At 36.2% G+C, this 27,504-nt stretch overlaps 1 protein-coding gene across 6 annotated transcripts in view; it reads right to left on the reverse strand.

Moving 5' to 3' along the window:
• EPHA5 (EPH receptor A5) overlaps positions 1–27,504 on the reverse strand; it is a 402,903-nt gene that overhangs the window by 90,570 nt on the left and 284,829 nt on the right. For all 6 annotated transcript variants that reach the window (XM_037829891.1, XM_037829889.1, XM_037829895.1 and 3 more), the window contains 2 exons: positions 23,044–23,168; positions 17,782–17,941 (listed from right to left, as the gene is read on the reverse strand). In XM_037829891.1, the coding sequence (XP_037685819.1) occupies positions 17,782–17,941; positions 23,044–23,168 (285 nt within the window). The remainder of the gene's footprint in view (positions 1–17,781; positions 17,942–23,043; positions 23,169–27,504) is intronic.

The raw sequence follows: 27,504 nt of genomic DNA on the forward strand, positions 1-27,504 counted from the left end.
TTATTGTGGAAACATCAATTGCTTCCTTTAGTTTTGCCAGTGTTTCTCTCATGTATTTTGTGGCACCTTGATTGGGTGCATAGACATTTACGATTGTTATTTCTTCTTGCTGAATTGCCCCTTTTATTAGTATGTAGTGGCCTTCTTTGTCTCTCAAAACATCCCTGCATTTGAAGTCTATTTTATCTGAGATTAATATTGCTACACCTGCTTTCTTTTGGCTGTAGCTTGCATGAAATATTTTTTTCCATCCTTTCACTTTCAGTTTCTTTGTGTCCCTGTGTCTAAGATGAGTCTCTTGTATGCAACATATTGATGGTTCATTTTTTTGATCCATTCTGCAAATCTATATCTTTTAATTGGGGAGTTTAATCCATTTACATTCAATGTTATAACCGTGAAGGCATTTCTTGAATCAGCCATCTTATCCTTTGGTTTATGTTTGTCATATTTTTCCCCTCTCTCTATTAATATCCTTTATTGTACCCATACCGAATCTCTTTAGTACTGAACCTTTTTCCAAGTCTCTCTGTCCTGTCTTTGTTTCTCTGTCTGTAGGGCTCCCTTTAGTATCTCCAGTAGGGCAGGTCTCTTGTTAGCAAATTCTCTCAGCATTTGTTTGTCTGTGAAAAATTTAACCTCTCCCTCAAATTTGAAGGAGAGCTTTGCTGGATAAAGTATTCTTGGCTGGAAATTTTTCTCACTCAGAATTTTAAATATATCGTGCCACTGCCTTCTCGCCTCCATGGTGGCTGCTGAGTAGTCACTACTTAGTCTTATGCTGTTTCCTTTGTATGTGGTGAATTGCTTTTCTCTTGCTGCTTTCAGAACTTGCTCCTTCTCTTCTGTGTTTGACAGTGTGATCAGTATATGTCTCGGAGTGGGTTTATTTGGATTTATTCTATTTGGGGTTCGCTGAGCATTTATGATTTGTGTATTTATGTTGTTTAGAAGATTTGGGAAGTTTTCCCCAACAATTTCTTTGAATACTCTTCCTAGACCTTTACCCTTTTCTTCCCCTTCTGGGACACCAATGAGTCTTATATTTGGACGTTTCATATTGTCTATCATATCCCTGAGGTCCATTTCGATTTTTTCATTTTTTTCCCCATTCTTTCTTTTATGCTTTCATTTTCCCTTCTGTCATCTTCCAGGTCACTGATTCATTGTTCAACTTCCTCTAGTCTTGTACTATGAGTGTCCAGAATCTTTTTAGTTTGGTCAAAAGTTTCTTTAATTTCCATAAGATCATCCATTTTTTTATTTAGTCTTGCAATGTCTTCTTTATGCTCTTCTAGGGTCTTCTTGATTTCCTTTGTCTCCCGTACTATGGTCTCATTGTTCATCTTTAGTTCTTTGAGTAGCTGCTCTAGGTGGTGTGTCTCTTCTGATCTTTTTATTTGGTTGGTTGGGCTTGGGTTATCCATATCGTCTGGTTTTTTCATATGCTTTATAATTTTCTGTTGTTTTTGGCCTCGTGGCATTTGTTGAACTTGATAGGGTTCTTTTAGGATTTGTAGATTAATTGAAGTCCTTATCTCTAATTTATCAGATCTACAGCTTCGTGGAGTACACTTTCTCTAACTAACCAGCAGGTGTCGTCCACAAGCCACCTGTTCTCCACAAGCCAGTTCTCCCCTGCTTAGCCTTTTTGGTTAGTGGGGGAGTGAGTTTTGTGGGGTCCAATTGGTGTACCAAGCTTGCGTGTGTAGTTGGTGTTGCCTGCCCTGTATATGGGGCGTGTTTCTGGGCAGTCAGGGGGGGGGGGTGGCTCTAACAATCAAATCTCCCTGATGACCCTAGAGTTTTAAAGCTGCTGCAATAGTCTAATCCTTCAGTTCAGTCCTGCCACAGTTTGTCTCTGCCACTGACCCACAAGTCCTTGGTATTGGCGTATGGCTCCTGAGACTTGCAAGTGGGCCCCTCTTCAGGCCGTGCACCCCGGGTCCTCTGTTGAGGGATGACTGTGCTATGTCACAGGTGAGTGCCGTCCCCCCAGGGCAGTTCTGGGCTGCTGGGCTGTGTAGGGAGGCTCCCAGTCTGCTGAAATGATGGCTGAATGGGGCTTTGTTAATTCACACTGCTCTACCTTCCCAACTCTGGGACAATCAGCTGAGGTTGCAGGGAAGGCTAATGTCCACGCCCAGTTTTGTGGTGTGTGCCTGTTATTTGAAGCACTTCCGTCACACTCGGTTGTCTGGGGCAGTTCTGGGCTATGGGGCTGGCGATGGTCAGGAGTGTTTCCTGTCCACCAGGATGATGGCTGTGAGCGGACACCCCCCTTTTCTTGGGAAGTTGTGGTGTTTAGTGAATTTTCTCAGCCACTGGATTATTGTGTTTTGTCTCAGAGCTCTCCTAGTTCTGCTCTTGACTTGACCTGCCCAAATTGCAAGTCTTTGAAGCTTTCTGTATTGGGCTTCTTAGATTAATTGTTTTAGAAAAAGAAAAAAGGATTAAAAAAAAAAAAAAAAAAAAGGGCCCTCCTCAGAGATCTAATGGGTTATTGAAATGCTAAGAGACAAAGCAATCAGGGCCATTAAGGAAAGGTCCACAGGGCAGAGAGATCAGCTTTTCTTCAGGATTTGCATATACGCCTCAGGGCCTGAGCTCGGGCCTGGGCTCTGCCCTTCCCCTTTCTATGTTCACCAGAACTCCAAAAATCCTCCGCTTTTATTTTGGAGTTTTTCATGTTTTTTTTTTCTATGCCTGTCTCCTCTCTGCTGGGCTGGCTGCTCTCAGATTCTCTGGTGTCTGGTCTCCGTCTATCTATGGTTGGAGTTTGGATCAGCAGAATGAGTTTCCGATAAGGGGTGCCACTGCAGTTCTCCCTTCTCCTTCCCGGAGCTGACATCCCCTCCTCCCACAGGACTGAGCCTGGCAGGGAGGGGTGCGGGTCCCCTGGCCGCGAAAACTTACAGATTTCGCTGATCTCAGCAGTTCCACGTTTTCATTAGTGTTGTATGAAGTATGCCCAAAGTCAGATTGCTCTGTGGTGTCCAGTCCACGCAGTTCCTGGCTTTCTACCTACTTTCCTGGGTGAGTAACTAAAACATACAGCTCACCAGTCTGCCATCTTGCCCCGCCTCTGCCTGAATATAATTTAAAGATATTTAATTTCAAGCAAAATTATAATCTGTAAGTAGGCTTTATATATAGGATAACTTTTTGGAAAATATTCAGGCATACATATACAATCTTCAGAAGTCAGTTGTAAGACTCAATTCATTTCTATCATCTTTCTAAAAAAGTTTATGGAGTCAGATGAATTTTTTTTTTTTATTTCACAATACAATTACCATAATAAGAGAAATATGGACAAGATTAGGCAGTGCACCTAAATAAGCAAGACATTTTTGCTTTTGTGTTAACTAATTCTTCGTTAAAATAAAGACCTACAGGGGAAAACAAATTTTACTAATATTCGCAAGAACCGCTCAACAAGCTAACCCCTTGCTTATTGTTTAATAACAAAATCATTTTTATAATTTCAGAGTAGCACTAATTCACCTCTATGATCTCATACCTTAAGTCTTCCAAACTAATCGCAACAATCATACATTCCATGTTTTGTATTTTACCCGTTACCAGATCTTGGCCTTATCAATAGCTTTGAATCTCCAAACACTTCCCTTTCTTTTCTAGTCACCTATCCCGGATTCTTTCTAACCAAAACTGAATGAGTCTCTGACCACTTTCTTGCAATGTTCTGCACTTGCAGCCACTTCAGAACAGTCCTCAGAGTCCAGCTGGTTCACGGTCTTGTGAAACAATTATTTACAGCCTGAGTCTGTGCTCTTCAGCTCCCTTACTTGGGTGATGATAGTTGCAATTCAATGACTCTTTACACTGTTTTCTCCTTTTCTTCTTTGATGTTGTGGTCTGTGGTAAAAACTTTAATTGCTGGCTTGCAGTATAAATGAGGTAAGGCAAAGCCACTTCATTATCTGCAGTAGCCTCCCCTGGTTTTGCTTTATTAAAATTTCTATACTGAGACTACAGCTATCATTTTTTTTTTCAGTTGTTTTTTTGTGGGGTGGGGGTAGTGGGCAGAGGAGTATACTGTTTCTAGAGAAAACCATTCGGACTTGATCCATAAACGTTTACAGTTTTGACTGGACTCTGACTGCTTTTCCAATGCCTTTGATTCTTTTAATAAATTCTGAACAAACTCATTCATAGAATGTCTTCCCCATTTTCTCAATATTCTAACCCATTTCCATTTCCTTCATTTTTAGGAATTTAAAACTTTAAAGATAAACAAGAGTGATCAAGTCTGAATTTTGTGGTTAATTATAATTGCACATCCTTCTTTTGCTGTACCTAACTCCATCTCTCCCAGAACACTGTCCCTTCAAAGACCTCTCTCCAGGAGGGCTTTTGCTCCCCTTTATTCTCTGCTATGTAGAAACCTGCACAGATATTCCCTCTTAGGGGAAATAAATCCATGTTTCTAATCTTACTAGAGTGATTTTGACCTGGATTTCAATAACCACTCCAATATTTACTAGACATATGAGTCAAGGAAAATTATTTACACTTTTAAATTACCATTTCTTAACTTCCAAATACAGAAAATTTCTCCAGATCATTATATTATTGTGAAGATTAAATGAGATCATAAATATAAAGCACTTAGAATAGCACTTCAACAGTTTGCAGGCTTATATAAATGGTAGATATTATTACTAATTACTTTCATCTTCTGTTTTATTTGCTATTCGTAATCTTTCCTTTCTTTCACCGTCCTGACTGAGTTATCTAGAATCAGCATCTTCTTCCAAGGACCAACACTTAAATTTTCTCCTTCTGCCCTTACATTCCACGAATGATATCATATTTGATAAATACAGTGAGTATTTTGAGTATTTCTCCATTTACTTTACCCTACACCATAATCAGGAATTTGACCTTATTGAACATATCTCTCATCCTTGCAACTCCCCTCCCCTAGCTTTCTATGGCATTGGACAATCTCTATTTTCTTTGCTCCTCTTTGAAGCACTTTGTCAGTTCTGTTGTCTCTATATTCTTTTTTCAACATCTTATGTATGAAACAAACAAACAAACAAATAAAAAATCTTATGTGTGAATCTTTCCTGATGAATGCAGGCTCCACATTTTCCTTTTCTCTCTCTCTCTGTCCGTTTCTCTCTCCTTCTCTCATCCTTTTTCCGCTCTCCCTTTTTTCCTTCCTCCCACTCCTAAATACATTTTTGCTCATGCCATCAGTTAATACCTGTCAAATGAAAGCTCCCAAATTTACACCTCCAACTTTTATTTCTTTCCAAAGCATTAGTCTACTTTTTATAACTGACTGTTATCCCCTTTATATGGATTTTATGTTCACATAAAATAAACAGCTCTAAAATCAACCCTTTACATCACCCACACCCAAGGGCATTAACAAAAACACACTAACAAATAAACTTAACATGAATCAAACCAATGAACCAAATTGGTTTGCTCTCTTTCTGGAATCTTTAACTACCACAGAATTTTTCTTAACCTACACTAGTGGTTGCCAGGGGTTACTGACAGGACCAGAGGAGTGCAGTGCCCAGGACTGAGGAAACTGTCCTTAAGGAAGAGGAGACATTCATGTTCATGTAAATGGGGGACCCCCAGGGCAACAGGCACATGCCTAAAACAAGCACATGCCTAAAACAAGATTAGACTCACAAAAGGATCAGGGAAGCTGCTGTACTTTGGCCTGGAACTTTTCATCAAAGTCATTATATGGATAAGCCCTGAAGGAGAGCACTCACAGGTCAATCTACAAAGCCTGGGAAAGGTATTTTCTTTTTTTTCTTCTTTTTCTATTTTTGTTAGCTCTTGGAATTCAAGGAAAGCTCTTTCATAACACTAGCTAGATACAGACTTGAGGTCAAAATGCTTCAGTGTCTAAATTCCGATAATACACCAAAATATCGAAATGTCCAGATTTAAATAAAAGATGACAAAACATACAAAGAAACTGGAAGTAATGGTCCAGACAAAGAAGAAGAGTAAAACTTTAGAAACCGTCAATGAGAAGGATCAGACCTAGAACACTGCACCAAAAACTTAAAAAATAAATGGTCTTAACTGTGCTCAACATGGACAAATAACAAAAGGAAGTTAGGAAAACAATAGATGAGGACAAAGAGAAAATCAATAAAGAGTTGGAAACTATGAAAATGGAACAAAGGGAGCCGAAGACCGCAGTAATGGAAATTAAAAATTTCCTAGAGACGTTTGACTGCAGAGACTGGAGCTGGCAGAAGAAAGAATCAGTGGACTTGGAGATAAAACAACCGAAATCATCTAGTCTGAGAAGCAGAAAGAGGAAAGAATGAAAAAAAGTGAACAGAGCTTGAGGAATCTGTCAAATGCCATCAAGCATACCAATGAACGCTTCTCCCAGGAGCAGAAAGAAAGAAAAGGGGCAGAGAGAATATTCAAAGAAATAATGGCTGAAAACTTCCAAAATTTAACAAAAGATATAAATATACACATCAAAGATACTCAAAGAACACCAAAAAAAACAAAAAAAACAAAAAAAAACAAAAAAGATAAACCCAAATAGACTGACAATGTACCATATTATAATCAAACTGTTAAACAATGAAGATAAAGAGAGAATTCTGAAAATCTCAAGAGAGGGGCAACATGTCACATATAAGAGGTCTTCAATAAGTTTAAGTGCCAATTCCTCATGAGAAACCATAGAGGCAAGAAAGTAGTGGGAAGATATATTTAAAGGGCTGAAAGCAAAAAAAATTACCAACCAAGCATTCTGTATCTGGATAAACTGTCCTTCAAAAATGAGAGAGGAATTAAGACAATCCTAGATAAACAAAAGCCGAGAGATTTCATCACCATGAGACTGGCCCTGTAAGAAATGCTAAAGGGAGATCTGCAGATTGAAACAAAAAGACACTAGACAATTGACTGAAGTCACATGAAGAAATAAAGATCTCTGGTAAAGATAAAGACCAGTGCTATTGTATTTCTAATTTGTAACATCACTTTTTACTTCCTACAGGATCTTAAATGCAGATACATAAAATGTAATGAAAAACCAATGGTTTGGATCTTATAATGCATAAACATGTAATTTGTGAGAGAATTACATAAAGGTCAGGAAATGGAGGGATATAGGAATATGGTTTACATATGCTATTGCAGTTAAGTTGGTATCAAAGCTAGCAAGGTTGCAAGGTTGTTATACATTTAGGATGTTAAATTTAAGCCCCATGGTAAATACAAAGAAAATATCAGAGAATATGAAAACTCATAGAGAGAGAAAGTACAGTACAGGTTATCAGGGTTGGGGACTGGGGACAATGGGTAGTTAATATATACGAATATAAAGTTTCTGTCTGGAATGAAGGGAAAGTTCTAATCATGGATGGTTGTGAGGGTACTGCAACTTGGTGAATGTGATTAATCCCACTGAATGGTATGCCTGGGAAGGAGTAGGATGGGAAAATTTGTTTTATATGTTTCCACAATAAAAAAACACAAAGAAAGTAAAGAGGTAATGACAATAAAATATATTACATGATACTGGATGTGCTCTAAGAATGGAGGAGAAAAGGCTCAACACAACACTATCAGGACATAAGAAAATATTAGAATGTAGAATATAAGCTGTAAATCAATTTTAAATTTCTCAAACTTAATAACTGTACTCAAGGTGATTACATAAGTAAATATCCTGTTAATAGAAAATGAACACGGAATTATTACATATTCAAGGAGTATGATGTGTGTAACCTGCTCTCATCTTCCCCAAATAGAAACTCTGTATAATTTAAGCATTGGTTCCCTGTTCCCTACCTCTACTACTTCTCCTAGATTTTAATTTAATAATTTTTCAATCATTACAAAGTAAACATGATAAAGCTATCATTTTGTTGATTTTCAAAAGGAGGTATAATACATATTTTATTTCCTCATTATTAAAAGCACTAAGGGGGGCATGGCAAGATAGCAGAGTGGTGAGGTATGGGTTTTAATTACTCCTCTGGGGCAGTTGGTAGATAGCCAGGAACTGCATGGACCAGACACTGCAGAGGAATTTGAGTTTGGACATACTTCATACAACACTCACAAACCTGTGGAGCAGCCAAGACCAGCAAAATCTGTAAGTTGTTGTGGCCAGGGGGCCTGCAACCCTCCCTGCCAGGTACAATCTCAAGAGAGAAAGGGTCATTGGTGCTGGGAACCAGAAAGGAGAACTGCAGTTGCAGCACTGATTAACAAACACACTGCTGAACAAAAACTCCAACCATCGATAAACTGAGACCAGACACCAGAGAAATGGGAATTCAGCCAGGTAGAGAGGAGATAGGACTAGCAAAAACAACAAACAAACAAACAAATAAATAAATAAATAAATAAATAAATAATAAAAGCAGAGACTTTTGAGGTTGGAGGTAAGCATAATACAGAGAAGGGGTAGGCTCAAACAGAATCAGACACATATGCAAACCCAGGGAGCCAGGATCCTCCTCTGAAAAGCTAGTTTTTCTGGTTTCTTGATTGTTCCTTAATTGCCCTCAACTCCTTGTCTTTTTGCATCTCAATAGCCCATCAGAACTGCAAGGACTGTAAATAGTCTATCTTGGGCCCTTCTTTTTCTTTTTTCTTTTTTTTCTTTTTTTATCTTTTTCTCTTTTTTAAAAAATAACTATTCTAAGAAACCCATTACGGAAAGCCTCAAAGACTTGCAATTTGGGCCCAGTGAAGAGCAGAGCTAAGATAGCTCTAAGATACAAAGCAATAAGTCTAGTGGCAAAGAAAATTCACTAAAGACCATAACTTCCCAAGAAAAGGGGGGCATGGCCCAGCTCCAGTGGCAGCCCTCCTTTGGGGAACTCAGACCCCAGGCGTTGGCATTCAGAAACAAGCTTCAGTCAGCCACACCCCCAAAAGAGTCAGGGTCACCAGGAGAACTAAAGGCTCCATACCTCCTCACATTACTGGGGGAGCTGCTGGTAATTGCCACCTTCTGGATAGCATAGGAAAAGCAGAGTCTAAAGGCCTCACGGGAGGGTCTCATCCCCAAGGAAACTGCATACCCTCATCCTGAAACCTGGGTCTCTCTGGACTGGGAAAACCTGATGGGGTTGACCATATCTGAGGAGACCTTCCCACAAAAAGGCTACATAGAGGCAGGGCAAGCAACAGAAAAATAAGAGGTGAAACACTCCAATCAACTAAATAGAACCTCAGTTAGAAGCCTAGAATAAGCTGAACTAAACACCAAAGTTTAGAGAACAAAGCCAACCATCAAGAAAACCCTAGGTAAAAGAGTGAAAACAGACTCCAGAATAAATTAATCAAGAAAGTCAGATGCCTAGACAGCTCAAGATAATGAGACATATTAGGAAACATGAAAATATGGACCAGCCAAAGGAACAAACTAATAGTTCAACTGAGATACAGGAGTTGAGGCAACTAATGCTAAATCAATTCAATCAACGGAAGGAAGAAATAATTAAAGATGTTCAAACAAATCTCCTAAATCAATTCAAAAATCATGTCAATGAACTGAGGGAAGATAAAGCAAAAGAGATGAAGGATATAAGGAAGACACTGGATGACCATAAAGAAGAAGCCATAAACTTGAAAAAAAAACAAATGGCAGAACTTATGGGAATGAAGGACATAATGGAGGAGATGAAAAAGACAGTGGAGGGATACAACAGTAGATTTGAACAAGCAGAAGAAAGGATCAGCGAATTGGAAGACCAGACATTTGAATTCATGCACACAAAAGAACAGATGGTGAAAAGAATGGAAAAATAGAAGCAGAGACTTAGGGAGATGAGTGACAACATTAAGTGCAGAAATATATATGTTACAGGTGTCCCAGAGGGAGAAGAGAGGGGGAAAGGGGCAGAAAGAATAATAGATGATATAATCACTGTAAATTTCCCAACTCTTATGAAAGACAGAAAATTACAGATTCAAGAAGTACAGTATACCCCAAACATAATAGACCCCAATAGACCTACTTGAAGACAGTTACTGATCAGATTGCCCAATGTCAAAGACAAAGAGAGAATTCTGAAAGCAGTAAGAGAAAAGCAATCCATCACATACAAGGGAAGCTGGATAAAACTTCACATACAAGGGAAGCTGGATAAAACTATGTGTGGATTTCTCTGCAGAAACCATGGAGGCAAGAATACAGTGGTATGATTTATTTAAGATATTGAAAGAGAAGAACTGCCAACCAAGAATTCTATATCCAGCAAAACTGTCCTTCAAAAATGGGGAGAGATTAAAATATTTTCAGACAAACAGGCACTGAGAGAGTTTGTGAACAAGAGACCAGTGCTACAAGAAATACTAAAAGCAGTGCTACAGGCTGATAGGAAAAGAAAAGAGAAAGAGGTTTGGAGAAGAGGGTAGAAAAGAAGATTATCAGGAAGAGTAAAATGAGAGAGAGGAAAAAATAAGACTGACAAATAAAATCCAAAAGACAAAATGGTAGAAGAAAGTATTGCCCTTACAGTAATAACACTAAATGTTAATGGATTAAACTCCCCAATAAAAAGACACAGACTGGTAGAATGGAATAAAAAAAAACAGAACCCATTTATATGCTGTCTACAAGAAACACACTTTAGACACAAGGACAAAAATTGGCTGAAAGTGAAAGGTTGGAAAAAGATATTTCATGGAAACAGCAACCAGAAAAAAGTGAGAGTAGCTATATTAATATCAGACAAATTGGACTTCAAAAGTAAAATAATTAAAAGAGACAAAGAAGGACACTATATATAAATAAAAGGGTCAATTCATCAAGAAAACATAATAATCATAAATATTTATGCACCAAGTCAGAGTGCCCCCAAATTTATGAGGCAAACACTGAGAACACTGAAAGGAGAAGTAGATAACTCTACAATAACAGTTGGAGACTTCAATACACCACTTTCATCAATGGATAGAACATCTAGACAGAGGATCAAAAAGGAAACAGAGGTGTTGAATTGTATGATAAATGAACTAGAGTTTACAGACGTTTATAGAACACTACACCCCACAACAGCAGGATACACATTTTTATCAAGTGCTCTTGGAACATTCTCTAGGATAGACCCCATGTTGGGTCACAAAGCAAGTCTCAACAAATTTAAAAATATTGATATTATAAAAACCACTTTCTTGGATCATAACAGAATGAAGTTGGAAATAAATAACACGTAGAAGATTGTAAAATTCACAAATGTATGGGGACAAAACAACACACTCTTAGAAAACCAGTGGGTAAAGGAAGAAATTACAAGAGAAATTTGTGAATACCTCAAGTCAAATGACAATTAAAACACAACATATCTAAACTTACGGGATGCAGCAAAGGCAATGCTGAGAGGGAAATTTATTGCCCTAAATGCCTATATTAAAAGAGAAGAGAGAGCAAAAATTGAGGAATTAACTGTCCATTTAGAGAAAAACAGCAAACTAACCTCAAAGCAAACAGAAGGAAAGAAATAACAAAGATTAGAGCAGAAATTAATGGAACTGAGAAGAGGAAAACAATAGAGATAATCAACAAAAGCTGGTTCTTCGAGAAAATCAACATAATTGACGGACCCCTAGCTAGGCTAAAAAAAGGAGAGAGAGAGAGAGAGAGTGAAAGAGAGAGAGCAGATGTAAATAAATGCAATCAGATACAGGAAAGGAAACATTAACTACTGACCCTGCAGAAATAAAGGAGATAATGAGAAGATACTCTGAGTGACTATATGCTAATAAACTAGACAACTTACATGAGATGGACAACTCCCTAGAAAAGCACAAACAATCAACATTGACCTGAGAAGAAATAGATGACCTCATTAAACCAATCACAGGTAAAGAGATTGAGTCAGTCATCAAAAAGCTCCCCAAAAAGAAAAGTCCAGGACTCAATGGCTTCACATGTGAATTCTACCAAGCATTCAAGAAAGATTTAATACCAATCCTGCTCAAAATCTTCAAAAAAATTGAAGAGGAAGGAAAGCTACCCAACTCATTCTGTGAAGCCAACATCACCCTAATACCAAAATCAGACAAAGATACTACAAAAATAGAAAATCACAGACCAATCTCTTTGACGAATATAGATACAAAAATCCTCAACAAAATACTTTCAAATTGAATCCAGCAGCACATTAAAAGAATTGTACACCATGACCAGGTGGGGTTTATTCCAGGTATGCAAGGCTGGTTCAACACAAGAAAATCAATTAATGTAATATACCACATAAATAAATCAAAGCAGAAGAATCACATGATCATCTTGATCAATGCAGAAAAGGCATTTGACAAAATTCAGCATCCTTTCTTGATGAGAACAGTTCAAAGGATAAGAAGAGAATTTTCTCAATATGATAAAGGCAATATATGAAAAGCCCACAGCTAACATCTTACTCAATGGGGAGAGACTGAAAGCTTTCCCTCTAAGATCAGGAACAAGACTGGGATGCCCACTGTCACCACTGTTATTCAACATTGTGCTGAAAGTTCTAGCTTGAATGATTAGGTAAGAAAAAGAAACAAAAGGCATCCAAATTGGAGAGGAAGAAGTAAAACTTTCACTGTTTGCAGATGATATGATTCTATATGTAGAAAATCCAGAAAAATCTACAGCAAAGCTATTAGAGCTCATCAATGAATATAGCAAAGCAGCAGGCTACAAGATCAACACACAAAAATCTGTAGTGTTCATGTACACAAGTAACGTGCAACAAGAGGAAGAAATAAAAAAAATCTGTTTACAATAGCAACCAAAAGAATCAAGTATTTAGGACAAAACTTAACGAAGGACACAAAAGACCTACCCAAACAAAACTAAAAGAAACTGCTAAAAGAAATTGAACAGGACCTGAAAAAATGGAAGAACATACAATGTTCATGAATTCGAAGATTAAATGTAATTAAGATGTCAATTCTACCTAAACTGATTTATAGATTCAATGCAATAGAGATTAAAATTCCAACAACTTACTTTGCAGAAATAGGAAAACCAATAACCAAATTTATTTGGAAGGGTAAGGTGCCCTGAATAGCCAAAAATATCTTGAGAAAGAGGAAGGGAGTCGGAGGTCTCACTAATCTGACTGTGAAGCATGTTACAAAGCTACAGTGCTCAAACAGCATGGTACTGGAATAAGGACAGATATACCAACCAATGGAATCAAATTGAGTGTTCAGAAATAGACTCTTGCATCTACGGACAATTGATCTTTGATAAGGCAGTCAAGCCAAAGCAACTGGGACAGAGCTTCCTCTTCAATGAATGGTGTTTGGAGGACTGGATATCCACTTCCAAAAGACTGAAAGAGGACCCCTATCTCACACCTTATACAAAAATTAACTCAAAACGGATCAAAAACCTAAACTTTAGTGCTAAGACCATAAGACCCTTAGAAGAAAATGTAGGGCAATTTCTTAAAGATCTTGTGATAGGAGCTGGTTTCCTAGGCCTTACACCCAAAGCATGAGCAACCAAAGAACAAATAGACAAATGGGATCTCCTCAAAATCAAACACTTTCATACATCAAAGGACTTTGTTAGAAAAGTAAAAGGGCAGCCGACACAGTGGGAGACAATATTTGGAAACCACATATCAGATAAGCGTTTAATATACTGAATATAGAAAGAGATCCTACAACTTAACAGCAGAAAGACCAACAACCCAATTAAAAAATGGGCAAAAGACACGGACAGACACTTTTCTGAAGAAGAAACAGAAATGACTCAAAAACATGAAAAAATGCTCAACCTCACTGGCTATTAGGGAAATGCAAATCAAAACCACAATGAGATATCATCTCACACCTACCAGAATGGCCGTTATCCAAAAAACAGAAAGTTACAAGTGCTGGAGAGGATGTGGAGAAAGAGGCACACTTATTCATTGTTGGTGGGAATGTAGAATGGTGCAACCACTCTGGAAGACAGTGTGGAGGTTCTTCAGGAAGATAAGTATAGATCTGCCATATGATCCAGCTATTCCATTGCTAGGTATATACTCAAAGGAACTGTAATGATTATTATAGTTACTCAAATGGGCATTTGTAAACTGATGTTTATTGCAGCATCATTCACAATTGCCAAGAGATGGAAACAGCCCAAAAGTCCGTCAACAGACGAGTGGATAAACAAACTGTGGTATATACACATGATGGAATGTTATGCAGTTGTAAGACAGAACAAAGACATGAAACATATAATAATGTGGATGAACATTGAGGACGTTGGTGTGAAGTTAGCTAGAAACAAAAGGACAAACACTGGATGGTTTCACTAATATGAAACAACATTAATAAACAAACTTCGAGATTTAAAAGCTGATAACACAGGCTACCAGGAGATAGAAAGAGGGTAGAGATTGGGCATTTGATTCTGAAGGACTACACAATGTTCAGCAGGATTGATTGTACAGATCCAGAAATAGATAGCATAATACTGTGTGAAGATAGCACAATATTGTTAAGTACACTGAACAAAGATGTCTGTGAATAAAGCTGAAAGAGGTGGGATAGGGGAATGTATGACACCAAAGGTAAAGATAGATGATAAAGACTGGGACTGTCTAACTTGGCAAAAACTGGAGTGGCCAATGACTGTTACTAAATGTACAAATATAAAAATGTTTTTACTTGTGGGAGAACAAATGAATGTCAACCATGCATAGTGTTGAAAAAGGGGTGATATTTGGGAAAAAGCATAATCAAAGCAAACTGGAGTCTATGGTGAATAGTAACATTGTACTATGCTTCCATTAAATGTAACAAAGGCAATATACCAAAGCTAAATGTGTATAAGAGGGGGATATAAGAAAGGGATATGGGATTCTTGGCAGTGGTGTTTTCTATCCTTACTATTATATTGTATTGCATGACATTTTCTTTTTCTTTTTATTATTTGCTAAAAAAAGTTTTTCATAGTAATCAATATGTTCAAGTGCTGACTGTGGTGATAAATGTACAACTATATGATGATACCATGAACAACTGACTGTATACTGTGGATAATTGTATGGTACGTTAATATATCTCTATAAAATTGTAGGAAAAAATATAAATAGGGTTAAAAGTGCTGGAGAAAACATGGAGAGAGGGATGTACCTATTTACTGTTGTTGAGGAGACAGAATGGTGTAGACTTTCTGGAGGTCAGTCTGGTGGTTCCACAAGAAGCTAAGTATGTGGGGGCCATAATGTCCTGCAACCTCATTATGGGGTATGTACTTGGAAGATCCTAGAGCAAAGACATGAATGGACATTTGCACACTGGTGTTTATGGAGGCAGCATTCATGATTTGCAATCGGCGGAGGTGGCCTAAGGGTACATCGACTGAGGACCAGAATGGTGAACTGTGGTGTATGCATACAATGGAATATTGAGCAACTATGATAAGGAGTGAAGCTGTGAGGCAACCAACAAGGTGAATGGATCCTGTAGACAGCATTTTGAGTGAAGTATGACAGAAACAAAAGCAAACACTATAATTCCTCACCAATATGGACTAACTACAATGTGTAAACTCAGAATTGAACCTTAGAGCATGGCCGAACAGGGAAATGATTATTTTAATGGTCCCTAGATTGTAAGCTCTTACAGCAGTCAAATCTATTCCTGAATTGTAATGGCTATCTCCAAACTCTGAGATGCTGATCCCTTTGTGTATAACCTGATTGGTCTCTGGAACATTGGGTATCTGTGTGACACCTGAAACTCACAGCTAGAGCTCAGCAGATCTGAATGTCAGTATTAACGCATACAGCAACTATTAAAAAAAAAAAAAAAAAAAAGCTAAAAAACTGCCCAGAGTTCAATTAGAGATAGGAATGAAGCAGATCTGGTTAAGACTAGGGCAAATAGGGCCAAAGTGTAAAGTTTGAAACTGACTGTGTGTTAAAAGTTCAACTTCCATGTGAGACCAAGGAAAGAGATGTTTATTCGGTGCAGGATCTATATTTTCTAAACAATATAACTTCCACAATCAGTTTGTTCAAACACTACAATTACACGGAATTTTGAATTGGAAGTTTGATAGGATAGGTTTGTATAGGTTAGAGAGAAATAGTAACACATCCCAAAGTAATGTGGGTGGAGAATCAAAGTATATATGCAGGGCCCCCGTGAGGAGCTGGCGAAAAATGTGGAAGTGTTGGACTTCCTCACCTGGATTGCTGCTGATGTTCTCACAAACATTGAGGACTCATGGTTTGGTATGCTGAGCCCTCTATCTTGGGGCCTGCCCTTATGAAACTCATTACTGCAAAGGAGAGGCTAAACCTGCTTATAACTGTGCCTAAGAGTCTTCCCCTGAGTGCCTCTTTGTTGCTCAGATGTGGCCCTTTCTCTCTAGCTGAGCCACCTCAGCAGGTGCACTCAGTGCCCTCCCCTCCATGGGGGACCTGCCTCCCAGGGGTGCAAATCTCACTGGCAACACAGAATATGAATCCCAGGGATGAGTCTGAACCCAGCATGGTGGAATTGAGGACATCCTCTTGATCAAAACGGGGATGCGATATGAAATGAAGTGAACCTTCAGTGGCTGAGAGATTTTAAATGGAGTCAAGAGGTCACTCTGGTGGACATTCTTACGTACTATATAAATAACCCTCTTTAGGTTTTAATGTATTGGAATAGCTACAAGTAAATACCTGAAACTATCAAACTCCAACCCAGTAGTCTTGACTTGAAGACGATTGTATAACAATGTAGCTTACAAGGGGTGACAGTGTGATTGTGAAAACCTTGTGGATTGCACTCCCTTATCCAGTATATGGATGGATTAGATAAATGGGGACAAAAACTAAATGAAAAATAGTGTCAGGTGGGGGGCATGATTTGGGTGTTCTTTTTTACTTTTATTTTTTATTCTTATTCTGATTCTTTCTGGTGTAAGGAAAATGTTCAAAAATAGATTGGGATGATGAATGCATACCTATATGATGGTACTGTGAACAGCTGATTGTACACCATGCATGATTGTATGGTATGTGAATATATCTCAAGAAAGTGGAATTTAATTTCAAAAAAGCACTAAGTATTATATAATCTGACTTTAACAAGTACATATATATGACATTTTGTAATACACCTGTGTGCTATTTTCTTCATAACAAAATGATAATGTCAATTCTTTCATCTATAAACAAGGCAAGATATTGTCTACTAATCCTGCTTGTCATATGTTTGCTTTAGGACAAATAAGTGTTCTAAATGTTTTATTTGAATTCAAAGAGGAAAAACTTTTGCTATTTTATGAAAAAAATAAAATGTGAAAGAAAGGTATTTCGGAATATTGTCAGACTCCACTTAAACAACAATAATGTTGGAGAATTTTTAAAAATCAGATTGGTTTCTGAGTGTACCATTTTCTTGCCCAGTTTGATACTAAAGAAAACTCTCTATGGAATTTCCATATAAAAACTAAGCCTGGTAAAACAGTTCAATAAAACAAATAAAAAGTAAATGGCAATAATTCAATTAAGTATGGCAGCAGTGGAAAGCAAGTCTTCAAAAGCAAGATTTAAACATTTCTTAAGGATTTCCTGATTTTCATCTCCCAGGAGACTAAACACGATGAGGAGGCCAGGACCAACGTGTTAACCTGCCAACATACCATAATAGCTTGGCAGAAGCTTTCTAACTGAAAGGGTCATGCCTGGGAGAGACAAGGACACTGAGGCTGACAGAGTGCCCTGGGAGGGTACTGATCCACTGACTCTTCTCTGGTAACCGTTACAGAGACATGAGTTGACAGTAATTAAAATGACTTACACACTGGGATGGTTTCAAACTCAAATCTTCGACTGAAGACACCATAGCCCGCTGCTGTGCGTGCTCGAATTTGGAAGACATACACTGAAGCTGGTTTCAAGCCCTCTGCAGTAATAGTTGCCTCTTTAGATTTGATAATCGTATAGCTGGTCTCCTGGTCCTTGGAATACACATAGGCACTCAATTAAAAATAAGCCAACACATGAATTACTAGAAGCAGCAAAATATATAAGTATAGATCAGAAAATAAACACAAACCAATGGATCTCTATTAGTACAGATATGATGTTTTACAAAAAAATTACATACCCTAGATATGTTTTGGAGAACTCAAGAAGGGTGGATGAGATGTTCTCCACCCATGCACCATACTTGTCTCTGGTTAAAAATACACTTAGGAAGCTTTTAAATTAGAATTTTGCAGATTAGGTATTTTACAGAGTGTATTTTAGTATGTCTATCTGTGTGCTTGTTTTCCTCGGATATTTTATCGTGCACCTAAAACATGCTGCCTTTCTTAGAGGAAGCTGGCAATATCTCACATACCGCCAGAGATGTATGCTTTAAATCTTAGAGAACTAGAGTTCTAAGTATCTTCAGGGTTTGGGAGAAGGAATAAGTACTTCATCAGAGAACTTTAATTTCATTTCACAAAGTCTAAACAGAGGGGATTAAAGGATAAACACAAATAAGCAAAAACATTTTTTTTCTTTTAGAAAACTTTCTATTTTTTCACTTCCATGTATTTGGGGCTGGAGTGAGTAGTGAATGGAGATGAGAAGGAAGAAAAATATTACTGGAAAGATAGTTTTGGGAACTGAAACAAAGAGAAATTGTTCCCATTTCCACTGCCCCGCACAGAAGTCTAGACTGAACCATCCATTATCCCTCACTTTCTCTCTGAATTTACCAAGCTAAATATAAAACCTATAAAGGATTTTAAACACACAAAAGTACCTGTTTTGAACTTTTTCCTCCCTTATATTTTTCTATGTGTTATTTTGGCTAAACTTTTTTTACTGAAAGTGGGCCCACATATATTGCATTTTTGATAGATTTTAAAGGAGAAGATAAGTAATGGCTTAGAGGTTTTCCCCCTTTTTTTCAAGAAACAGTCCTTACTTAGAATAACTTGATTGATGATTGAGTTGAATTAAGTATATCCAAATTTCTTTCTAAAGATGCATGGTCTAAATTCTGAACCACACAGGTTTCTGATTCATTTTTGGCAAATGACTGATCTTCCGTTTTTCAATGCACAGATTAAATTAAGGTTCTTAATCTTTAAAGTGTTTAGGAAATTTTATTATTTTTTATAAAGGATTCAATATAGAAAATCAAATCCTATATAAACTTACTTAGTAATACCACTCATTTTCTTCATTCGCAAATATTTACTGATCTTCTACTGTCTACACTACTACCTCTTCTATATGCTAGGGGTGTAATGGTGAAAAAGCAGCCAGTTTCTTGAAGAATTCCTTTAAAAAATTGTAAATAGCAAGACCTTTCTCAGTAATACTTTCCAGGTTGGCTATGATTGTAGCAATAACTTTCAGTAAAAGATGAGTAAAATGTTTGTGTGCTGATATTATTTTAGTTTGAAATAGTATTATTCATTTAAAGGCAATTTGATAAAAAATATAGTCACAGCTAAAGTCTGAGATTCTGACATAGTTGACACAAATATGGTTTTACATAAAATATTAACATTTATAATGTAATGTAACAAGGTTGTTTTTTTTTTTTACATAAAAGAGTACAGGATTAACAGTGTTAGAATTTCAGCCATGTCATTCATTAAGTGTCTAAATGTGGTAACACACTCTCTGGACCTCAATTTTTCCTTCCTATAAAATGGGGACAAAATTACCCAAAGAGTATTGTGAGGGTATAAAGATAGGCATAGACATAGAGATAACATATATATAGTACCAAGCACAGTCTCTATAGCACAGTAATTCTCAGTAAATTTGATTATTCTCGTCTCTATATTATGGTGGTAAATTCTTCCATTGAAAAGTAAAAACCAAATCATGAAGGTAATTTCTTACTATTCAAGTTACAATTATTAAATTTTCTAAAAAATAAAAGCAGAAATTGATATTTTCATCACAAAAGGAAAAAAAATATTTTCAGGAGACTGGAGTGCTGCAACTTGAAATAATGTATTATCTAATATCAATTGCACAAAATACACTATATTTTGCCTGATTTATGTAGTAACATTATGTATGGATTGGTCATTCCTTATTTAGGGTCTTACCTAATTGTATATTGTCTCTATGAGTTAGCTGAATACAATAGTATTGCAGGGACATTAGCAAAGCACACATCTAAAGGATCAAAACCAATTAAACACACCGTTTGAATTATCTAAGTTATCATCCAAAATTTGCCTTTGTTCCACTCCTTTCAATCACTCTTGTATTTTGATTTTCTTCATGTTGCAAAACCTAGGTAAATATTTTCAACACCCACAACTGCTTGGTTGCCAAGTCCTTGGTCAGGGCAGTGGCTTTTGCTGCCCTTATGTCCCAGCTGAGCAAATAAGCGACATTCCCAAGCTGCTTAGCAAACACTGTTCACATGCAGTGAGGGGAGGGCCTCAGCAGAAGGAGCCAGCTGGCAGACACCCTGCCAAGGGAAGCTTTCCTTTGCTTCTTCTGCCTTTAATTAAGAGATGGCAATGGGCCCATCACCATGCAGGAGGAGAGAGACCCAATGACCTCTATTAGAGCAGGGCAATCACAGGCTGAAATGCCAGCTGGCAAATGCATATGCCCTGGAAAGCTCTGCCACCTGTGTCTGGGCAAAAGCCATCCAATGAAACAGTGGTGTCATTCTGAATGTTCAAAACGAGCTCTGAAAGGCTATCAGCACCCCCACCTCAATACATGGTACAAAAGCTCCTATTATCACTTATTTTCCTGAAAATGTTAAAGTTTTTCTATATATATTTTATTTGTCAATTCAATAATTTTATTTGGGAAAAAGGTCTGGAGATGAATACCTTGTCCATACATACAATTCACTTAAGTTATGCAAATAATGGAATGTATTAATACAGCATGTATATTAAATATAAAATCAAACTAAACTGAATCAATATAATTAAAAACAAATTCAAACTATAAAGAAAATAATTTCACAACATGGAGAATATGCACATGGTAGAAGGAATAGAAAAGGACCCTAAAACTTGTTGAATAACTGTATTCCAATAGAAGCATCAGCTTAAAAAAGGCAAAACAAAAATCAATAAATTATTGTCTCTATTGAATGTTAAATACATAATGATACTCATCAAACTTATGTTGGAAGATGATAGTGAAAACAACCAACACTTATCTCCAAAGGGGGAAAAAATATGATAGTTTGCTTAAGACAGAAAAGAAAACCAGTTATTGTTTCAGTTGATCCAGCTATTTGGTTCAGAGAAAGAAAAAACAATACAGCCAACCTTTAAGTCTTCTTGCTGTTGAACATTATTTCATCTCAGATACATATGCAGGTATATAGTTTTTGGTGTTTAGTTCTTTTAAAATGCCATGATGCCGTTCAACTTCTTTTAAAATCAACTTTAATTACAATGAAAATTCGGAAACTTCAAATACTTACAAAGGAATTCAGCATGTGTTTATGTCTATTCATATGACTATTTTTCTAGCTTTGCATTGGTATATGGTAATAAAGGTTACAAAAACTTGAATAAGGAATGTAAACCTTAATTTTACAAGTTTTTTTTTGGATATAGTATGTGTTTAAATTGTAGACCTCTGGAATTTGCAATGCAACTTTAGATTACTACTCGCAGAGAAACAGGAATAAGTGAGGGAAACTAATGTCCCTATATTCTACCTAATTAAATCGCTTCTGCTTATAATAAGTACTGTAAACCTTTTCCCAACACATCTTTGTTTCAGAGATACTCTCTTAGGGAATTCTTGATGGATAATATGTATCTTTTGCAAAATGCAAGTATCATTTATACTCCCTAATAATCAGTTACATGTAATGACATTACAAGGCAATCCTAGAAAGATAACTATTTAAAAGTGATAATTGATTAATCTTTTTATAACATCCATATATGAACATTGTAGAGATATCCAAAACCTATAAAGACTATGTAGATAGAGCCCCCACAAACATAGCTGCTGTTTTTTCACTGTTGTATTTTGCATAGGTGATTGTTGGATCAACAAATGGAAGAATAATTTTCAAATTAAAAAAAACTGATTTTATGAAACATTACTATTTCGATGCATTTACCTACACTCTCATCTATGAGTAAACAGAAAATCCTGGACATTTTATTAATTTATTATTAATAGGAATTCAGCATTTTTTCATATTTTTGTATAATACAGGGAAATAATTTGCCCTTTCCCCTCTGTCAATGTCCTAGCTTGGGCAATTTCTTAGTTATTGGAAAGTAACTTTTTGCCATTTCTGCCACCCAATTCACTCCTAAGAGAAGAGGAATGATGTTTCTGTGAGTTTGGGAGAGGGACTTGAGAATGTCTGGCTCAGTACTTCCCTTCTCTTTTTGGATTTGCTTGTCTGCAGTATGTCTGTATCCTTTTCTACTCCTACCTTCAGGGTCAGGGTTTCTGTTTTAGCTCCTAAAGGCAGGTTTGGGTGTCTATCTATTTTCGTCTTCTCCATTGGGACTCAGGTTGTTCTAAGAAGTGGTTCTAGATAATTGTGTTGGTCCTTCAGATCCAAATGCTCTCTTTAGTAAACTGTACAAAAATCACAGTAGGATGACAGTGGGAGTAGTAGGCAGTCTGATGGTGGAGACTTTTCTAAGCTGCATGTTCAAATCCAGTTTTCACATTTCTAAACTCAACTTTAATTCCATCTGTATTATTTCTTAATTAATAACTCACTTGGTTGTGGTTTCAGAAAAAAGTAAAAGGAATGATTACTGCCTTTAGACCCCAATAACTTTTATGGCAAAATATAGAAGACTGGACCTAGGAGACAACTCAGAGAAAAAGAGAAAGTCAAGATACTATAGGGGATGTGAGATACATGTCTTGTTTGGTATCCTCAAATTTTTTTTCATTAATTTCATTTATCAAAGCATGACTAGAGTGTTTTCTGTACACTTTAAGACTCCATAATCATGACTGCAGAATCAACTGTCATTGATTAACATGTAAAATTGTGACATACTCTTCTACAACTGGAATAAAGTTGCTAAAATTAAAAAAAAAAAATAAGAAAGGACAATTTTTAGTCTATTAATCCCACCTTTTCAAAATATTTGATTTCATACTCCAGGATGATTCCATTGGGACGATCTGGCTCTTGCCAAGACAAAGAGATGCTGTTTTTTGCAATCTTCCCTTTTTTCACATTGGTGACTGGAGAGGGGGCTGCAAAATAGTATAAGTAAAGAGTAATGTGATTAACAGAGTCCTGAACTTACAACCAAATTCTCATTAACCCACCCAGACATTTACTGTGCAGTTATCTTCTGTGTATAATGTTTACTGGCATTTTGGAAATATAGTATAATAAAAATACCAAACAATTAAATTTACTCTTAATCTGGTATCAATTTTTCTATTTCTGTACAAGTTTTTTAATATTGTGAAAGATTTTTTACAAATATAATTCAACTAAATATCCTGAGAATTTTTTCATAAGGAAACCTTATTAACATAAAATCTGAAATCCACATTTTCTCCATAAAGTTTAGAAATATGTATAAATTATCTTACTTCTTATAGATTGAAAATGTTCTTGATGATGTAATGAATTTTCAATATTTCTAAACTTGATGGATATTGTACAATATATCACATTATGCTAATAGACACGTGAGTGTTTTACATGAGATATTATCACATCTCTACAACATTAAGGCTATTTTTAAATAATGTATTATTTTGAAATCTGTTGGGTCCTATAATATTAATAAATTAATATATTGATATAGTGGAGATTTTCTTTCAAAGATCTGTTATTAAGTATGCAGTATATCTTGAAGTCATCTTCCCTCATTTCCATCTTGCCCAAATATTTAATAAGAAGTCGCAATCACTTAAGGTGTTAATTTCTGTCTGCATTACTGTCATTTAAATGACAATTTTTATGATAAAAAATGAAAAAGAAATGTTATTGCAGGTATGTCTGGACACCTAGCCTCTTATTTTGAACTCATAAAACCTCTGGATATTTGACCCAATTTATCAGTATTTTTCAATCTGTGGGGTCTTCTATAGACTGGTTTTGACATCATAAACAGGTATTGACTAAGATTTTTTTCCTATTGTAGATGACCTTACTTTTGCAATTTGTAGCTTTATAAGGGGCACAGGATAGACCATCATCAGCTAACAAATGACTATTTTTCTAAGAAAAATTGTCAGCCTTAGTGAGTATATATAACCAGAGGAATATCCTGACCAGTTTAGCAACATACATCTGGTGAAATTTATAAACCAATAATTTCCAACCATTTTGATATCCAGCATTTTTCAGACGAAACAACACACTGCCATTGAAGCCATACTTAATTATTTTTTTCTACTCCATAGCAAATGTAACCAACTCAGAGAAAACATTTTGAGCAACAGACAGCAAAAACTTTGTAGTGTAAAGGTTGGGCTGGGGAGACGCTGATCATTTTAAAACGCAAGCTAGGCCACATCACTCCTCTGCTGAAAATCCCCCAGCGGCTCTCTGTATTTATACTAAAGTATAAAGACTCATATCCTAAATTGCATACTGGGATCAACGCTTTCTGACAACCTGCATCTTTTGTGCCTTCATCTCCTGCTTCTTCACCAGCTCTGCCCCAGGCTTTCTGTTCTTAGGGCACTACAGACATGCTTGTGCCTAATGACCACTGCGCTTGACCTTCCTTGGATCAGGGGTGCTCTTCCCCCAGATCCAACATGTCCTTCTCCCTCACCTCCTCCAGGTTTCTCTTTGAGGCCTTTCCTGACTATTCTACTTGCCCTAGTAACCATCTCCTTTCATATCACTGTTCCCTTTGCCCCTTCAGTGCTTTATTTTTCTCCTTAATTCTTGCATCTAGCACCATATGACATGCTATATTTCTTAATTCTGTATCTGCTTTTTTCTAGCCCCCCCAACCAGAATGTAAGATTAATGAGGGCAGGGGTATTATTTATTTTGTTCTCTGTTGAATCCCTAGCATCAAGAATAATGCCTAGGACAGAGCAGGTTTCAATAAATATGTAAAAACTTCAAGGTAATGTATACAAAATCTTTGTTTTAACTTTATTTTTGGTTAATGGCAATATATTCAATGATAAAACTCAAATGAAGTAGTATTCTCAATAAAGTTTAAATCACTAGAAATACATATAATGTGTAATAGAGCAATAGGTTTACTGTTTAGTGTTTTATGTGTACATAATGGGGTTATAATGTCTTGGTGCTGTAATGTATGTTTTTTATTCTATTAATTTCAGGACTTGGTGATTTTCAACTTTAGAGGTTTCATATTTTCAGCCTTGTCTTATTTTTTGTTTTCTTAAATATGTCTAGTTCCATAAATTTTTTTCTGGAATATTAGAGAACACTATTGTGCATATATAGCCAAGACAGTCTAAAAAACAGCTTTGAAATTACAGTTTGTTTTGTTCCATGGAAATTGTAATTAACTGTCAGTTCTCACTATTCTATTCTGGCATAGATTCAAAGTACCTATTGATTTCTCGAGAGAAGAGTCATACCAATTTTGGCATTGTGGACAGAACATCCAGAAAACATGGCAAGGTAAAAGAGTAAGCTATGGGCTCCCTGTCATCATAGCGTTTGTGGTAAAGTAACAAATTCACTGAAGTAGAAACACTAACAGAAGAATAAGGAAGATACTGGACTACTTTCTTCTTTTGTAGGAAGCCAGGTAGATAACTTTAGCTGTCAGTATTTTTTCAGTAGCAGACTTGATTATTTTAATGAAGTTTGATCAATTGTGTATATATTTATAAATTGTCATGAAACATGAATTACACCTACTTTTCCCATTACCAGTATTTATTTATTGCATTATAAATTAGGATAATATTAGTTGAATATTTCTGCTTTATTTTAAAACTTAATCACTTCTTTTAACAAAATAATCTTTTCAAAGTGAAACTATCAAATGTCGGTACAGACATGACCAGCCGAAAGTAGAATGCTTTGCTATTTACTTATATCCATCATATTTAAGCATAAATTACTTAGATTTCAAAAACTGGTTGGTTTGTGTAACAAATGCCATTATTTTCCAAATTCAGTTTTCTCAAAGGCTAAGAAGTACTCTTCAGAATAATGAGTCAGAAGGGAGAAAAGATGATTTCTGAGCTCAGGAGAGTTCAGGAATAATTTCCTCTATGACAAGACAATTTTTGCATCACCTGAGTAAAAGTGATGAAAGTAGAGACACAGAAAGCTCCCAGGAACACAATGATGATGCACAAATTGTGAATGGCTGCAATCTTCCACTAACATAAAGTATTTTACAGGTATTAAGCACATTAAAATAACTGTAACCAGATTTGGCAGCATCAACGGACATATTTTTGCCTGCCTCATGGGGGTACCTTTCTCTCCTTCCTTGTCTACTCAAATTTTTATTATGTAAGCCTGGGACAAAAATGAAAATGATGATTAACATTCCTACCTCATAAAATTTTTCTGCACCATGTCAAATAATAAAAATAGTTGTTTTCCTTTGTAAGAAAAAAATGTGAAAGAAATCAAGTTGTGATGAGAACAAAGTAATTTGCACTACTGATGAGCTTTAGATAGCATTTGGATATGTGGAAATATTCTGAATTATTACCTCTGTATTGGCACTCACCTTTGAATGTCTGTTTAATAAGCAAAATACTGATCCTTTAGGCTAGTAATATGAAGTAAGTATTTGTATTTGATTCTTTTCCAAATAAAATTTTACACTTTGAATGGCTTTATATTTGTATAAAAATTATAAAAATAATACAGATAGTTTCCACACATCACACACATAGTCTTCCCTAATAGCAATGTGACACCTTATATTAGTACGGTACATCTGTGACAATTAATGAGCCAATATTGATACATTTTTATTAACTAAAGTCCATATTTTATTCAGCTATCTTTATTTTTTACTTACTATCCACTTTCTGTTCCAGGAGCACACCAAGCACACCACATTGCATTTAGTCATCATGTTTCCTTAAGATCCTCTTGGCCATGACAGTTACTCAAATTTCCTTCGATTTTGATGACCTTCAAGTTTTGAGGAGGTCAGGTAATTTGCAGGATGTCTTTCAATTTGGATTTGTTTTATGTTTTTCATATGATTAGACTGGGGTTATAAGTTTTAGAAGGAAGACCACAGAAGTAAAATGTCATTCCCATCGTATCATGCTGATACATGCTGTCAGTATAACTTATAAATGTTGATGTTAATCTCAGACATCTTGTTGAGGTATTGTTTATCAGATTTCTCCATTTTAAAGTTAGTCCTTTTCTCCCTTTCCATACTGTGCTTTGGAAAGAAGTCACTGCATAACCCACATTGAAGGAATGGGAATGTATGATCCACCTACTTGAGGGTGATGTATCTACATAAGTTATTGGGAATTCTTCGGCACAAGAGATTGGTCTATTACATTTAATTAATTAATTTATTAATTATATCAGTATTACATTGATTTTTTAATACTTTGATTTAATACTACTCTATTTGGTTGCCCAAAT

Source organism: Choloepus didactylus, chromosome 3, assembly GCF_015220235.1.
Source record: "Choloepus didactylus isolate mChoDid1 chromosome 3, mChoDid1.pri, whole genome shotgun sequence".
Lineage (NCBI taxonomy): Eukaryota > Metazoa > Chordata > Mammalia > Pilosa > Megalonychidae > Choloepus > Choloepus didactylus.